Source organism: Lycium barbarum, chromosome 2 (assembly GCF_019175385.1).
Source record: "Lycium barbarum isolate Lr01 chromosome 2, ASM1917538v2, whole genome shotgun sequence".
NCBI classification, from domain to species: Eukaryota; Viridiplantae; Streptophyta; class Magnoliopsida; order Solanales; family Solanaceae; genus Lycium; species Lycium barbarum.
The window spans coordinates 23,334,567-23,350,762 of record NC_083338.1 but is presented as its reverse complement, the minus strand read 5'-3'; the positions used below and the strand labels follow the sequence as shown (position 1 = coordinate 23,350,762).

General features: G+C 38.0%; 1 protein-coding gene across 2 annotated transcripts; it reads right to left on the bottom strand.

The window, feature by feature from the left end:
* Positions 1–2,827: 2,827 nt before the first annotated feature.
* Positions 2,828–5,977, bottom strand: LOC132626353 (RING-H2 finger protein ATL20-like). Of its 2 annotated transcripts, XM_060341196.1 has the most exons (3): positions 4,668–5,974; positions 4,271–4,297; positions 2,828–4,183 (listed from the first exon to the last, which is right to left on the bottom strand). In XM_060341196.1, the coding sequence occupies exons 1-3, from the start codon at positions 5,131–5,133 to the stop codon at positions 4,107–4,109; spliced, it is 570 nt and encodes a 189-aa protein (XP_060197179.1). In that variant the 5' UTR covers positions 5,134–5,974; the 3' UTR covers positions 2,828–4,106. The 2 variants fall into 2 exon arrangements, with proteins under 2 accessions (XP_060197179.1, XP_060197180.1); XM_060341197.1 differs by lacking the exon at positions 4,271–4,297 and having other exon boundaries at positions 4,668–5,977.
* Between the last annotated feature and the right edge of the window lie 10,219 nt (positions 5,978–16,196).

Here is a 16,196-nt window from a genome sequence, read left to right as displayed (position 1 = left end):
TAGAGCATTCTTCATCTCTGTAATTTAGGTACAATTTTAGACTGTGAGTATTTATAGTGTAGTTCCTGTTCTTAACATGTAATTACACTATCGACTAGTGAAACAAACATTGGAAAATCTTGGGAGAGCTATGTGTTCTTGGTGGATTGTGTTTTCTTCAACTTGTAATAGTTGTATTATACTTCAATTTATAATCAAACATTATCATAGAATTTTATACCAACATTATTCTACCTAATATGCCCAACGAAACGACCCTTCACTTCTTTGTTTGGACTCCTTGCAACCGCCAAGTCTATTTTCTTAGCAACCGCCTAGTCTATTTCCTTGACTAAGCAATGGCAAAACTTCCAAGATGAAGAAGAGGACCTTGGAAGTTGAAGTTGACACCTAAAGAATTTCGTTAACCATTGGCTGACTTAAAGTCTCCTTCTATCATTGGTTGGAGAAAGAAATTCATGGCACAAAATTAAAGAAGACATATCAATTGAAACAATAACGTGTGGAAAAACAAAGGCCCAATACTAGAATATTCAACACGGTATTGGAAATTTGCCATCGTCTTCCTTTCCAATTTTAGACTTCATAAATATTAATAATGAAAACAACGTCACAAACAAATTTTCTTGGTATTAATGTCTTGGAAAACAACGGGTCAACAGCTAAAAGTAATTAACTTCATGGAGTAACTTGTGACCGGAAATGTTCATCACAAATTCCAAATTATGACTCTTTTGTGATGGATTATTAGGCACTACAATTTCGAGCTTCACAAATTTTTGTAACGGATTGAATAAACATTTTAAAATTTTTAACTAATTTTTGGTGAAACATCCGTTACAATTAGAGATACACACTTTCTTAATCCATCAAAAAAAAAAAAAATTAAAGGGAAAAAAGTCAAATTTGTCATCGAACTATTAGAAATGGCTTATTCAAGTCATTCGTTAATAGTTGAGCTCATTTATGCCGTGACACATTTGGCTCATTCATGCCATTAACCTCTAACGTCCCACACATTTGGTTTTTAAATACCAACTTTCCCACGTGTCGTCCAATTAAACCATCCATGTCATTTAACCTATTCCCTTTAGTTTTAACCCATGCACGTTGTGGCCCGACCCAATACCATTTTAATTCAACCCCTAATGATCTTTTTCCCTTCCATTTCTCTCCGTGTCAAAAATTATAACATGTTAGGGATATACTGTCACAAATATCATGACACAATCCATCACATGAATCCTTCACAAAATTTCTATATAATTACTAATATATTTATTTTATCAAAATTTAAATAATTTTTTAATAAATTAAATAAATAATTATCTGTTAATTCTTAATAATAAATGATAATTAAATAAGTAAGAACTTATTTGGGGATCATTCTCTTAAAGCCTAGACTCTCAGCCCTTTATATTGTGCTAATCACTTCAGGTTACAAGTTTTTCCATCACACATTTTAATTTATTTCTTTTCAAATTTGTGACAGATTATACACTTGTTGTTGTAACCACAGTCTCTGGTTTGGGTAGACCAGTCCTTCCTTATCTTAGTTTAATGCGATCAATTTTGTTTTTCCTGGGTTGTGGTTCTTGTTTTTTATGGAAGTTATATAGCAGGTTTATTGTAATTGCCTGTTTGGTTCGGGTCTTTATGACTTAAAATTATGCGTGTATAAAATTCTCCTCTTTTGGCATTGATGTGGTCTTTAAGATGACTAATATCATTAGATTTTTCATTTAAACTCTTGTGTTATGTTCATGTTACTGTAACCTCAGTAACTATGAGTTTGATATTGTCAAATTCTCACGTTTGACTAAACTAATGCTTTGTTTTTTGATGATATCAAAAAGGGGGAAGTTAAGGATGTGCTCACGTATCTAATAAAAAAACTTGGTTCCTATGACGGCATTGTTGTAATGATGTTGATGTTTTTGGGTAGCATATTGAACCAATCAGGTTCCTACACCTAGTCATCTATAGGGTTACAATGAGTGAGAGGTGAATCCCTAGGCTTACGTGAAATTTGACATCTTGCAAAGTTAATGCTGCTGATCAAGCTGGTTCTTATGCTGAAGATGCACATGAGTTTGTCATCATCAAAAAGGGGAAATTTGTTGGGCTTTAATTAGTTTTGTGTGATTAACAAACATATACAAAATAACTAGGTATCTTGAAGAACCTGGTTATGCTAACAACTAGGTTGCAGAAGTATCATACAAACATTGAATGAACCAGATTCTTAGCAGACTAGTGATAAGAAGTTGCGAAGCCGATTCCAAGTGCAAGAAGGATACTTTTTAGGAATTTAGATTATGGGATAAATGCATCAAGGAATTTGTGTTCAACATGGAAATAATGTTGCATTTCCATAAATGGAAAGATCTTTGGAATTAGGAGAAAAGGTGTGGAGGTCGAAACAAATAAGGGAACCCGTTCCAAAGGAAGCCGCTATTTAGTTCTTGAGTTGAACTCGATTTTTCAACACAGTAGGTGGTAACTAAAATAACATTATATATGAATTGTATCTGATACTTTCTGTAGATAAAAAAATAAAATTTATTCTGCGTCTATGTCATGCTATCTGTCATTGTGAATATTTGTATACCTTTTGCACATTCTTAATGGTTGTTTTCTCTGACATGACTAATTTTGGTATATTCTCAGCTAATTATATTCTTTGTGTTGCATTTTAGCTATGGCGGAGATCATTTTGATTATTCGGCTAATCAAATATTGTATTATTTTATACTGGGATTATTTTCTTAATGTGGCCAACCTACCGACAACATTGTGTTATTTCATGCGAAAATTATTTTACTAATGCAGCCAACAAGACACCCCCATAGGGTGTTGCATCTGTAATAACTTTTGAGAGAGTGTTGAGTTTAGAATAATGACACAATCACAATACATCTTTCGGACATGTAAAAGAGTTGCAAAAGTAGCAACTAAATATAACGACATAACATCTATCTAATGAAATTACTAAATTTCAAGCTTCCACTTGTAATAATCCAGACATTATAAATTTAGATGTAGGAGTTGACGTGTAATTAAGGCCTCCATTCATTCTAGTTCTGATATTTCAGTGAACTCTTGTCTAGAAGGGCATGCGATCACTTCAGTTCCTGGATCGGTGGTGTTTCTTACCGTAAAAGGATGAGGAACGGTTAGGTTGTTCCCATCTCCTTCTAGCATTTGAGTAACAACTTTGATGGAAGGTCGATCTGTTGCATCCTATTGGATGCACCAAAGTCCTATAATAGCCAATTTCCTTGCAATTATGATGTCATTATCTTCCTCAATCCTGATTTTCAACTCTTCTCCTTGATTCAACTGCTGATGAATCCACTCAGAAAAGTTCACTTGGCTAGTATCAGCCTTTGTATCGAAATTCTTTCTCCCTCCAACCATTTCAAGTAGCAGCATTCCAAAGCTATAGACATTAGATTTATGAGACGCTTTTCCGAAATTGCTTGATAACACTTCTAGTGCAATATAACCCATGGTTCCTCTAGCTTTAGTCATAGTGACAACACTTTTCTCTTTAGAGCATAACTTGGCAAGACCAAAATCAGAGATCTTGGGGTTCAAGTTACGGTCTAACATAATATTTTGGGGTTTGATATTGAAATGAAGGATCTGTTGGTCACATCCTTGATGAAGATACTCCAGTCCTTTCTCTATCCCATAGCAATATCATGAAGCTTCTTCCAATTAAGGGTAATGTGATATTTGGAACTTGATAGAAAAATGAGTTTGTCAAGTGACTGATTTGGCAAGTATCCAAACACTGAAGCTCTTCTAACTCCATCAGCATAAAAAACAACTAGGCGAACCATGTTGACATGGTGGATTTTGCCCATTGCTGCAACTTCACTAATAAATTCTTCCCCGTTCTCTTTGGAATCATTGAGAACTTTTACAGCAACATGAATTTCATTAGAAAGTGTTCCCTTATAAACAACCCCGTAAGCTCCCTCTCCCAATGTTTCCTGAAACTGATTTGTTATCTTCTTAATAACTGCATAAGTATATCTAGTGGGCCTGAGAGCTCTATAGTCTTCCAAAAACTTTTCAACTCTGGCTTGATTCTCTCTTTAAATTTTGTTTGAGCTATAAAACTCATAGAGTGCCATGATAACTATTCCAAAAAGAGCGATAGCTAAAACTCCACCTGGAAGACATCAACTTGCACATTATACAGAAGGCAATAAGTAAGGGAAATTGAAAAAATGACAAAGAAAAGGCATAGAGCACCAACCTGCAATCAATGGTTCCTTTAATGTGCCTGTCAGAATTATGGTAAAAATATTTTCATCATAAAAAGATTTACATTAGAAAAACTTGTTATGGAAAAAAGAGAAGCACTATCATCACACTCCGAAGGATTATTGTCTCAATAGCAAACATATATTAACTAAGATATTTTAATTTTTACTTACGGAAGGATGGCCAATTTTGGACTTGTAATGATTCTATTATTCAAGTTCTTGTTATTTTCCAGAATTTGGTATAAGCCAAATTAATGACAGCAAAGCCAAAGCAACTATGATATTCAAACAGTAGATGGATTGGACATCCTCTACTTCTGACAATACATTCTCTTTTTGCTATTATATTATTACGCAATCAAAATAGAACTTAAAATGAGTTAATACCTTTTGTTGGTCTGCACTGAATTGTCAGTTGTTTGGTATAGTTCTTGAAACCACAATCCATTCCTTGATCTTCGCAGTAGCCACACTTTGGATTTAACCAACTAATATAGAGGTCACCACTATATTCTGGAGCACAGGGAGCGGATGGAATTTCATCAATTTTTTTACAACCAACCAAAGGGGCATAATAATCCAATAAATTTTCTATATTGCTGACAGCAATTATTAAGGAGTCAGATGTATCAAAGTAAACTCTGGGAAATGGTGGGACATCAGAACAATCGAAAATGGAATAGTTACAACGAGGAAAAAACTCAACATCCAAAAGGAAAGGAGATGCTGAAAAATTGAAGTGCAACAGGTTCACAACACAACTTCTCCGGAAAGAAACACGAATCTGCTGAGACACATAATCAATATCCAGAACATGTAGTCTAAGTGAATTGGTGAGTGTGAGTATGGTCATATTGTTGTTACAAGATAGCTCGAAGCCTGGATATCCACAATGTCCTGGCTGATGTTGAAGGCTGAAGGGAAAATGAATGCTAGGGCCATCACTACTGCACCTAGACTCTTGGCAGTCATATCCCCGTAACCAAACACAAAAAAGGATGTCACAACTATGAGAAGTAAGTGCAAGAGGAAAAAGAAGGACATCTCAACTGGAAGGCGTTAAAAATGGAACTTGCAGTTGTGCTATAGAAATTTTACTAGTCCAGATTGTAGACTAGAATTAATTTGTCTGCAATGGTTAAACTAAAAATAAAAAAGAACGAACTATTTTTATAAATACATAGATGACTTGGCTGGTTAGACTAAAAAGAAATCTTTGATATCTCTGTCATTCGATTGTTGGCACGATTTCTCTTTTTTCTGCAACTAGCAGGGTTGAGAGGTTTGCTCTGATATTAATTAGGAGAAGACTCACATTCACGACTCTTAGAATGAGAGACTGACTTTGTCTTTCTTTGAGATGACTTTTTTTTTCTTTTTCTTTTTCTTTTTTGAATAGGTACTTGGGGTTTTCTTTTATTCAATCACTTGACTTTCTGTATATGCAATAATATAATTAAGTGTGCCACGAGAGGGGGAGCGACAAACACGGAGTCAGGATTTGAAACTTGTGGGTTTGGAGTTCTAATTTTTTAAAGTTACTGTGTTCTTTAAGCCGCTACCTTAATAGTCTGTCATGTTATAGTATTTCATGCTGTCTACATTTCTTGCTAATACGTAGTTAATTTTATCATTAAAAACAATCTTTTAGAAATTATTTATGTTATTTTTAAAAATTTATTCTCATTAATGCGGACTGACGCTGAACTCGTGTGCCCAATAGAGACAAATACATATACACCCAAACTCCTTTGAAACTTAAGTGATCATTTAAGTTAAACACCTCATTTTTTGTTTGGACTCCTTGCAACTGTCTACTCTATTTCATTGACTAAGCAATGGCAAAACTTTCAAGATAAAGAAGAGGAGCTAGAAGTTGAAGTTGACACCTAAAGAATTTTCTTAACAATTGGATGACTTAAAGTCTCCTTCTGCCATTGGTTGGAGAAAGAAAATTCATGACACCAAATTAAGACATATCAATTGAACCAATAACGTGTGAGGAAAAAAGGCCCAATATTAGAATATTCAACATGGTATTGGAAATTTGCTATGGTCTTCTTTTTCAATATTCAATAACTTCACAATCCAAATTTCTTGGCATTAATGAGTCTGGGAAGACAACGGATCATGTAGTAAACGCTACTCCAAAGGGTCAACAACAGAGAATAGTAATTGTATTTAGTGATTGAAATAGGGGAAGTTACAATAGCTAAGCAACTTATCTATATGCATGCCCTATTCCTCGCAGTGTCTTTGATAGGAGAAGAATGGGATGGAGGATGCCTAAGCATAATTAATCACAATGTGCATGCCCTATTCCTCGCACAAACCGTCATTATAACAACTGTATTTTCTCTTTCCCAGAAACTATACGACACGTGTATCTCAACCCGGGTCCCATGTGATAGTCCCCAATAACCTTGTGTTGGGTTGTTTATCATTTGACCTAACGTAAACCATTCCCAGGACCATGTGCCGCATTTTGGTCTTCTCCATTCACAACAGATCAACAACTAAAAGTAATTAACTTCATGAAGAAAACTTTTCTGTTTTATTTTAATTTAGGTAGTCTCATATCATGTCATCTTCACCTTCAAAACAACAATAATCTTGAACTCTTTAATACAATATTAGAATAAATGAGATTTTTGACTGGAAAAATGTTACACTTCGAGTATTTTCGCGTCGTTGCGTTGTGAGTAAACTAACATAATGCTCGGAGAGGTCATGTAACCCTTAGAAGGTTAAGGAAAACTTTCAACAAGTGCTAAGCAAGAGTCTAAAGGTTCCGGGATCAAGCAAATCGAAAAAAATAAGTTTGTCGAAAATTTAAGAAAATCTGGCAGAATTTTGGATAGAAATTTTGGGTCAACATTAGAGAGGTATATCTCCTAGAATACGAGGATTTATGGAATGCTTAATTTATATAAATTGAAGTTCAGCGAGTCTTCTTTCTAATGAAACTGACAGATCACAAATCCGAGATATACAGTGAAAGATATGGCCCGTACAAAATTGTACAGTTTCTCTTGTAATTTGACGGTTGTACATTGACGAACTGTCGACATGTTGACGGTCCGCTGATGCTGCCATCGAATTGAGGCAGTAGAGACATGTTTCTTGATTATAAATAAGAGGGGCACGACCTTGGGTTCATATTTTTCACCAAAAACAGATCCTTCTAGACCCTTCAAGTCCTCTCAAATCGTAACACCTTGTACCCTTAACTAGCTTACGTTCATGATTCGGGGCTTAGAAACCAAGACAAAAGTGTTAGAATTGGAAAATTTGGCCTCAGGACGCCAATTGTACATTTTACGACCAAAGTACGGGCCGTACAATGATGCACGGGCCGTACTGTTACACCTCAAATTTTTTTCGTTAACGTACAGTGAATAGACTAACGAAGGGAAAAACATATACGATGTTTTAATAAGTAAGAAATAGCATTTGATGATCCTAATCGAGATTTCAAAGACATTTGAGGTAAGGGAAGAAAGTTGTCAAGCAAAGCAAGGGATATGTTGTGTGTCAGGCAAAATTTACGAGTATCAAATTAATGATGGCTTAATGATGTTTTGGAGAAGAGTTATAATGTCCCTTAGATTGGTAATGAGTTGTTAAACAAGTGTCAAGAAGGTTCCATAAGGATTGGAGGTCAAACGAGAACGAACTTCGGAAAGCTGGGCATTATACAGCCCAACATACTGGCCGTATAAAACATACTGGCCGTATGTTAGGCCGTATGTTGTGACCAGAATGGGTCCTTCACTGGACCAGATCTACGGCCATACATAAGGCCAGTATGTTGGTCCGTAGAATCTGGTCGGGACAACTTTTAAAATTTATATAAGGGACCAATCTCATTCCATTTATTTCATTCTTTCTCTCCACACTTCAAGAACACTCTAGAGAACTCTCCACTCTTCATCCACAAGAACCCAAGAGAAATTGATGATCAACTTGATCAAACCAACAAAATCAAGTGTAAGAAACACATTAAAGTTCATCCAAGCCAAGGAATTCCAATGGAAGTGAACTAGGGTTTTGGTGCAAGAGAAGTATTTCCACTCGAGGCTTATTCCTACACCATCTAAGGTAAGTTTTATGATATTTTCTTGTTGTTTAAGGTAATGAGAGGTTGGATGACTTAGATTATGGAAGGAGATAGAAAATGGGTCACAAAGATAGGAATAATGAGATTTTGAGTAGTAGTTTGGAATGAGTCATGAATTTTGATATGTTGTGATTTTAAGTATGCTATAAGTGACCTGTAGAATATGGGATAAGTATTATATGTGAGAAAACGCAATAGTGAACTATGACCATGATTATGGAGGAATTAAAGTGAAATTGTGAAATGTGGATAATGTAGATGAATGATGATTGTTCCTTATAATATTGTGAATGTTGTTATGAATGTTTGGGAGTTGATATGGACTATGGGGAAAGTTTTATAAACAAAAGAAATGCTGCCCAATTTTCTCTAGCTTTAATAAGCATGTTCTTATAATCGATTAGCTAATGTTAATACGAACTTTCTTGAAGGTAGAAACGCGAACATCGAAGGAGAACGATCAAACGATAGAATAGCTAAACGAAAGAGATATGTAAGGCTAATCCTTTCCTCCTAAGGCATGACTCCTATGACATGAATCTTCCTATTTTTCCGTGATCTTCCTAAATAACGGAAATTATGAGTCCATGACTGTAAAGATCTACATACGCATATAATAAAGAAAAGAGATACGATACGAGCATGATAATGATGATGATGAGTTTAAGTATAAAGAATCCTAGAGTAACATACGATGTCCATGAGGTTAATGATCCTAAGTATGGTTCCATTGATGCTTTTTCTTGTGTACACTCACCTTAAAATGTTAGTCCCCTCAAGGTGAGATATAATGATTATGATCACTCCATAATGTAATCGGGGGTTCACGACTTTATATCACCTCGACATAACCATAGTTGCCTTCAAGTTCTAATGTATGTTTTGATGATAAATGTATAATGATGCTAAGCTTATGATATGCCTATGCAATGTATGATAATGTTAAGTTTACGATGGGTATATGACGATGCGATTCCACCGTGCCTAAATGGCCGGGCATGTCACCGCGAAGGCGGGCTGCATACGATTACACCGTGCCTAGAGGGCCGGTCATGTCACCGCTAAGGCGGGCTGCTATGTTTACACCGAGCCTAGAGGGCCAAGCACGACACCACTAGTGGGCGGCAAATGATGGTTACCCGGACGCGAGTTAACGATGATGATATATATATGATAAGGGGATGTATGTGCTACGATGATATATGTAATACGATTATTTATGGTATATGTATGAAATACATCCATTCTGAAAGGTTAAGCAGGTTATATCTTCATTTTAGGTTTCATGATTTCTCTATTATATTCATTTCATTCATGCCTTACATACTCAGTACAGTGTTCATACTGACGTCCGCTTTCTTTGGACACTATGTTCATGCCCACAGGTAGGCAGGTAGGCGATCCAGACTCGTAGGAGCTACTAGCAGACTTTGATAGTACCTCATTATTCCGCAGGTGCCATTGATTTATTCTTTTGTGTATATATATGTTTTGGGCATGACGGGGTCCTGTCCCGTCCCTATGTCTAGCACTCTAGTAGAGGCTTGTAGATACGTATGTGTGGGTAGTATGGTCTCACAATGTCCTTATTGTATGTACATTATTTTGATAGCCGAAGGGCTTATGTATATAAAGGTAATTATGTTTCGAAGTGAAGGGTGTTTTTTCCTATGATTTGAGTATAATATTAATGAATGAACGCTTGATGTGTACGATGGGTAATGATATGAGAGATGCTCGGTGGTTAGCCCCAGGTACCCATCATGGCCCCTAGTCAGGTCGTGACAAAAGTGGTATCAGTGCAGTTCAGTCCTAGGAAGTGTCTACGAGTCTTGTCTAGTAGAGTCTTGTTTATGGTGTGTTGCGCGCCACGCTAATAAACAGGAGGCTACAGGGCATTTAGGAAAAATGACCATTCGTCTTCTTATGAGATCGTATGATAGAGCCGTGTATAATATTTTCTCCTCCCTAATAGTGTGTTATGATTTAAGAAATGCCGCCAAAGGGAAAAGCTACGGCCGCCCAGAAGGGCAAAATTACAATGAAAAGGGGAGTTGAAAGAGAGCTACCAATGAATGTAGAAGAGGGTGAGTCACATAATGAGGCTCCGTCTAATGCCTCTTCTACTCCGCCTATTATTGAAGAACAAGAAGGAGCTTCAGCTCCAGCTCCTATGCCTCCAGTTCCTCCACCGGCTACTTCGGGTCAACAAGTGACCGAGGCTATTCATCTATTGACGCAGTTAGTTGCCACCCAGGCACAGCGGCAGGGTTCGGGTTCAAGCGACAGGGACGTTAGTATTAGAGCTCGTGATTTCATGAGTTTGAATCCTCCAGAGTTCTTCGGGTCAAAGCCGGATGAAGACCCGCAAAGTTTTATCGATGAAATGTTGAGAACATTGAAGATTATTCATGCCTCCGAAATTGAATCTGTGGAGTTGGCATTGTATAGACTCCGGGATGTGGCGATATTATGGTACAATAATTGGATATCATCAAGAAAAGAGAATACGCCTCCTCCCGATTGGCAAGAATTTGTAGATACCTTCGTCCGCCACTATTTTCCACCCGAGGTCCGCCGAGCTAGAGCGGATAGATTTTTAAATTTGAAACAAGAAAATATGAGTGTTCAGGAGTATAGCCTTCAGTTTAATTCATGGCTAGATATGCCCTGACTATGGTGGCCGACATGGGAGATAGGGTGCACAGGTTTGTGAGTGGCTTAGGGCCACATTTATTTAAGGTTTGTTTGATGGCTTCGTTGCAAGATGGGATGGATATCTCCCGCATTCAAGCCCATGCCTAGAATTTAGAAGGACAACAACATCCGTAAAGGGGTGAGCGTGATATTGATAGGGGGCAAAGCAAGAGGGCCAGATCTATGGGGCAGGTGGTGATTATAGAGGGGGATCAAGGCAGACATATTCCAGACACTCGGGCCAGTCGGCGACTAGTGCACCTTCATGATTTGTAGGTAGGAGATTTAACGGCTCCATTCCTTCAGGACAGGGTCAGAGTTCGAGAGCTTCAGGTCCCCAGTTTGGGGGAGATTATAGCCAGAGGAGACCACTAGTACCGCGATGTAGTTAGTGCGGTAAGTTACATTCTGGACCATGTCGCCAGGGCATAGATGCTTGCTATGTTTGTGGACAGACTGGGCACTTGATGCGTGATTGTCCCTCGAGGTATGGTAGAGGTGGGGTTTAGCCCACAGGATCAGCAGCTGGTTTCTCTTTAGTACGCCCGGTAGGGCAGACTCCCCAGATCCCAGCAGGTCGAGGTAGAGGCGGAGGGGGAGCATCTACTTCAGGTGCCACTCAGCCCTGTATGTATGCTTTAGCCGGACGACAGGATCTTGAGTCCTCTCTAGATGTGGTTACAGTTATATTATCCGTATTTTCCCATGATGTAAATGCATTGATAGATCTGGGTTCTACCCTATCTTATATTACTCCGTATGTTTTTGGTCGTATTGGGGTGAAGCCCGAGCTAATTAAACCTTTTGAGGTATCTACTCCGGTTGGTGATCTCGTGATAGCTAAACAAATGTACAAAAATTGTGTAATTGTGGTATGTGACCTCCAGACTAAGGCTGATTTAGTTGAGCTGGAAATGTTAGATTTCGATGTGATTATGGGTATGGATTGGTTAGCCTCATGTTATGCTAATGTTTATTGCCGAATGAAAGTAGTTCCATTTCAATTTTCGGGAGAGCCCGTGCTTGAATGGAAGGGTAACACAGCATCTCCCAGGAGTAGGTTTATTTCTTACCTTAAGGTAAGAAAGATGATAAATAAGGGTTATATTTATCACTTAGACCGAGTTCATGACACCGAAGCAAAGTCACCAACTTTCCAATCCGTTCCGGTAGTGAATGAATTTCCGGATGTATTTCCAGATGAACTTCCAGGCCTTCCTCCGAAAAGAGAGATTGATTTCACTATTGATGTGTTGCCGGATACCAAGCCTATTTCTATTCCTTCTTACCAAATGGCTCCGGCAGAATTGAAAGAGCTAAAGGCACAGTTGAAAGATTTGCTTGAGAAGGGGTTTATAAGACCCAGTTCATCACCGTGGGGAGCACCTGTCCTATTTGTAAGAAAGAAAGATGGCTCCCTATGAATGTGCATCGATTATAGGCAGTTGAATAAGGTGACGATAAAGAATAAATATCCTTTTTTGAGAATTGATCATTTATTTGATCAACTACAGGGTGCCAAGTGGTTTTCTAAAATAGAAGTGAGGTCAGGTTATCATCAAGTGAGAGTTAGAGAAGAAGATATTCCCAAAACAGCTATCAGAACGAGATACGACCATTATGAATTCCGGGTGATGTCATTTGGTTTAACTAATGCTCTGGAAGTGTTCATGAATTTGATGAATAATGTATTCAGGCCTCTCTTGGATTTATTCGTAATAGTATTCATTGACGATATTCTGGTATACTCTCGCACAGAATTAGAACATGCAGACCATTTACGTATTGTTCTTGGAATTCTTCGAACTTGGGAATTATATGCAAAATTTTCAAAGTGCGAGTTTTGGCTGACTTCTGTAACATTCTTAGGTCATGTTATTTCAGATGATGGCATTCGAGTTGATACTCAGAAAATTGAAGCTGTGAAGACTTGGCCAAGGCCTACGACGCCCACAGAAGTCCGTAGTTTTCTAGGATTGGCAGGTTACTATAGAAGGTTCGTAGAATAATTTTTCTCTATTTCAGCCCCATTGACAAAGCTAACCTAAAAGTCAGCTAAATTTCAGTGGAATGATGCTTGTGAACGCAGCTTTAAAGAGTTGAAGGATAGATTAACCTCAGCCCCAGTCTTGACACTCCCAGAAGATCCAGAAGGTTATGTTGTATATTATGATGCTTCCGGTGTTGGGTTAGGATGTGTGTTAATGTAGCACGGTAAAGTCATCGCTTATGCTTCGAGGCAGCTGCGGAAACATGAAAAGAACTACCCAACTCATAATCTAGAATTGGCGGCAGTTATTCATGCATTAAAGATGTGGAGACATTACTTGTATGGTGTGCATGTTGATATTTATACAGACCACAAGAGTCTTCAATACATTTTCAAACAGAAGGAGTTAAATCTGCGGCAGAGGCGGTGGTTAGAATTATTAAAAGATTATGATGTGAGTATTTTATACCACCCCGGAAAGGAAAATATAGTAGCTGATGTGCTTAGCTGCCGATCAATGGGCAACCTATATGAAGTTCCTTCGGAGAAGAAAGAATTGATTCATGAGCTCCAACAACTAGCTAATCTTGGAGTACGTTTAATTGATTCAGGTAGTGCAGCGATTGGTGTTAATAATCCCACAGTTTCATCCTTGAATATGGAAGTGAAAGAGCTTCAATATGAAGATCCTCAATTGAGCCATTATAGAGACACATTTCCCAAAAAAGAGAAGTCTCCATTTGAAACTTCTATGGATAGAATTCTTAGATACCGAGGCTGGCTATGTGTTCCGAATGTTGCAGAATTGCGTCGTCGAATTCTAGAAGAAGCTCATTATTCTCGGTATTCTATTCATCCAGGAGCGACAAAGATGTATCATGGTCTCAAGTTAATTTATTGGTGGGATGGAATGCAGAAATACATAGCAGAATTTGTAGCTCAATGTCCAAATTGCCAGCAAGTGAAAATCGAACATCAAAAGCCAGGCAGATTATTGCAAGCAAAGGAAATCCCTACTTGGAAATGGGAAGTGTCAACATGGATTTTATTGTGGGATTACCTCGTTCCCGAGGCAAGCATGATTCCATATGGGTGATCGTGGACAGACTCATGAATGCAGCTCATTTTCTTGCAGTTAGAACCACATACTCAGCAGAAGATTATGCAAGGTTGTATCTCAAGGAGATTTTCCGACTCCATGGTATTCCGATATCCATTATCACAGATAGAGGAGCGCAATTTACAACCAAGTTCGGGAAATCTTTCCGAGAAGGCCTAGGTACTCAAGTAAAGCATAGCACGGCATTTCATCCGCAGACTGATGGACATGCCGAACGTACCATTCATACCTTGGAAGAGATGCTACGAGCATGTGTTCTAGATTTCAGTGGTAGTTGGGATGACCACTTACCCCTTATTGAGTTTGCATATAATAACAGCTACCATTCCAGTATTCAAATGGCTGCATATGAAGCTTTATATGGAAGGAAGTGCAGGTCTCCAATTGGATGGTTTGAAATAGGAGAAGTACAGCTAATAGGCCCTGACAAAGTGATCCGAGATCGATTGTTGACAGCCCAAAGTCGCCAAAAATCTTATGCGGAAAATCACCGGCGAGACTTAGAATTTTAAGTTGATGACTGGGTATTTTTGAAGGTGGCGCCAATGAAAAGTGTGATGAGATTTGGAAAGAAAGGGAAATTGAGTCCTCGATATATTGGACCCTATAAGATTATCTGCAAGGTGGGTCAAGTAGCTTATGAATTGGACTTGCCTCTAGAACTTGAATCAGTCCATCCAGTTTTCCATATCTCAATGCTCCACAAGTGTGTTGGAGATCCTACGAGGATTGTTCCATTAGATGACGTTCAAGAGACAGAAAAGCTAGTATATAAAGAAGTGCCCATTGCCTTATTAGACAGGAAAGTACAGAGACTTCGAAATAAGGGAGTAGCCTTAATTAAAGTCTTATGGAGAAATAACAACCGAGAAGAAATGACTTGGGAAGCAGAAGAGAGTATGAAATCCAAATACCTGCACTTATTTCAGCCCCCAGAAGAGATCCGTGATGAAACATCGAGAGTATGAGGTATGTATGTTTTCTTTTTAAGCATATGGGTCGTGTGTGGCCAACTTATATTGCTATTGTGTTGTGGCCCTGTGAGACAATATTATTGTGGGTTGTTGTGATAGGATGGTAGTGCCATATTACAGGGGAAACTCTGGCGAAATTTTCGTCGAATTTCCAAGTGCTTAACATTCGAGGACAAATGTTCCAAAAGGGGGGAAGAATGTTACACCTCGGAAATTTCTCGTTAACGTACAGTGAATAGACTAACGAAGGGCACAATGTATACAATGTTTTGATAAGTAAGAAATAGCATTTGATGATCCTAATCGAGATTTCAAAGACATTTGAAGAAAGTTGTCAAGGAAAGCAAGGGATAAGTTGTGTGTCGGGCAAGATTTACGAGTATCGAATTAATGATGGCTTAATTATGTTTTGGAGAAGAGTTATAATGTCCCTTATATTGGTAATGAGGTGTTAAACAAGTGTCAAGAAGGTTCCATAAGGGTTGGAGGTCAAACGAGAACGAACTTCGGAAAGCTGGGCATGATACAGCCCAACATACTGGCCGTATAAAATATACTGGCCGTATGTGACCAGAATGGGTCCTTCACTGGACCAGATATATGGCCATACATACGACCAGTATAATTTATATGGCCAGTATGTTGGTCCGTAGAATCTGGTCTGGACAACTTTTAAAATTTATATAAGGGACCAATCTCATTCCATTTATTTCATTCTTTCTCTCCACACTTCAAGAACACTCTAGAGAACTCTCCACTCTTCATCCACAAGAACCCAAGAGAAATTGATGATCAACTTGATCAAACCAACAAAATCAAGTGTAAGAAACACATTAAAGTTCATCCAACCAAGGAATTCCAATGAAAGTGAACTAGGGTTTTGGTGCAAGAGAAGTATTTCCACTCGAGGCTTATTCCTACACCATCTAAGGTAAGTTTTATGATATTTTCTTGTTGATTAAGGTAATGAGAGGTTGGATGACTTAGATTATGGAAGGAGATAGAAAATGGGTCA

Excerpts from the sequence above, each read along its gene's own strand:
- LOC132626353 (XM_060341196.1), bottom strand. The coding sequence starts at position 5,133 with ATGACCATACTCACACTCACCAATTCACTTAGACTACATGTTCTGGAT. Across the intron at positions 4,298-4,667 it reads TCAGTGCAGACCAACAAAAG|GCACATTAAAGGAACCATTG; the intron begins GTATTAACTCAT and ends TAATTCTGACAG. Across the intron at positions 4,184-4,270 it reads AAAGGAACCATTGATTGCAG|GTGGAGTTTTAGCTATCGCT; the intron begins GTTGGTGCTCTA and ends GATGTCTTCCAG.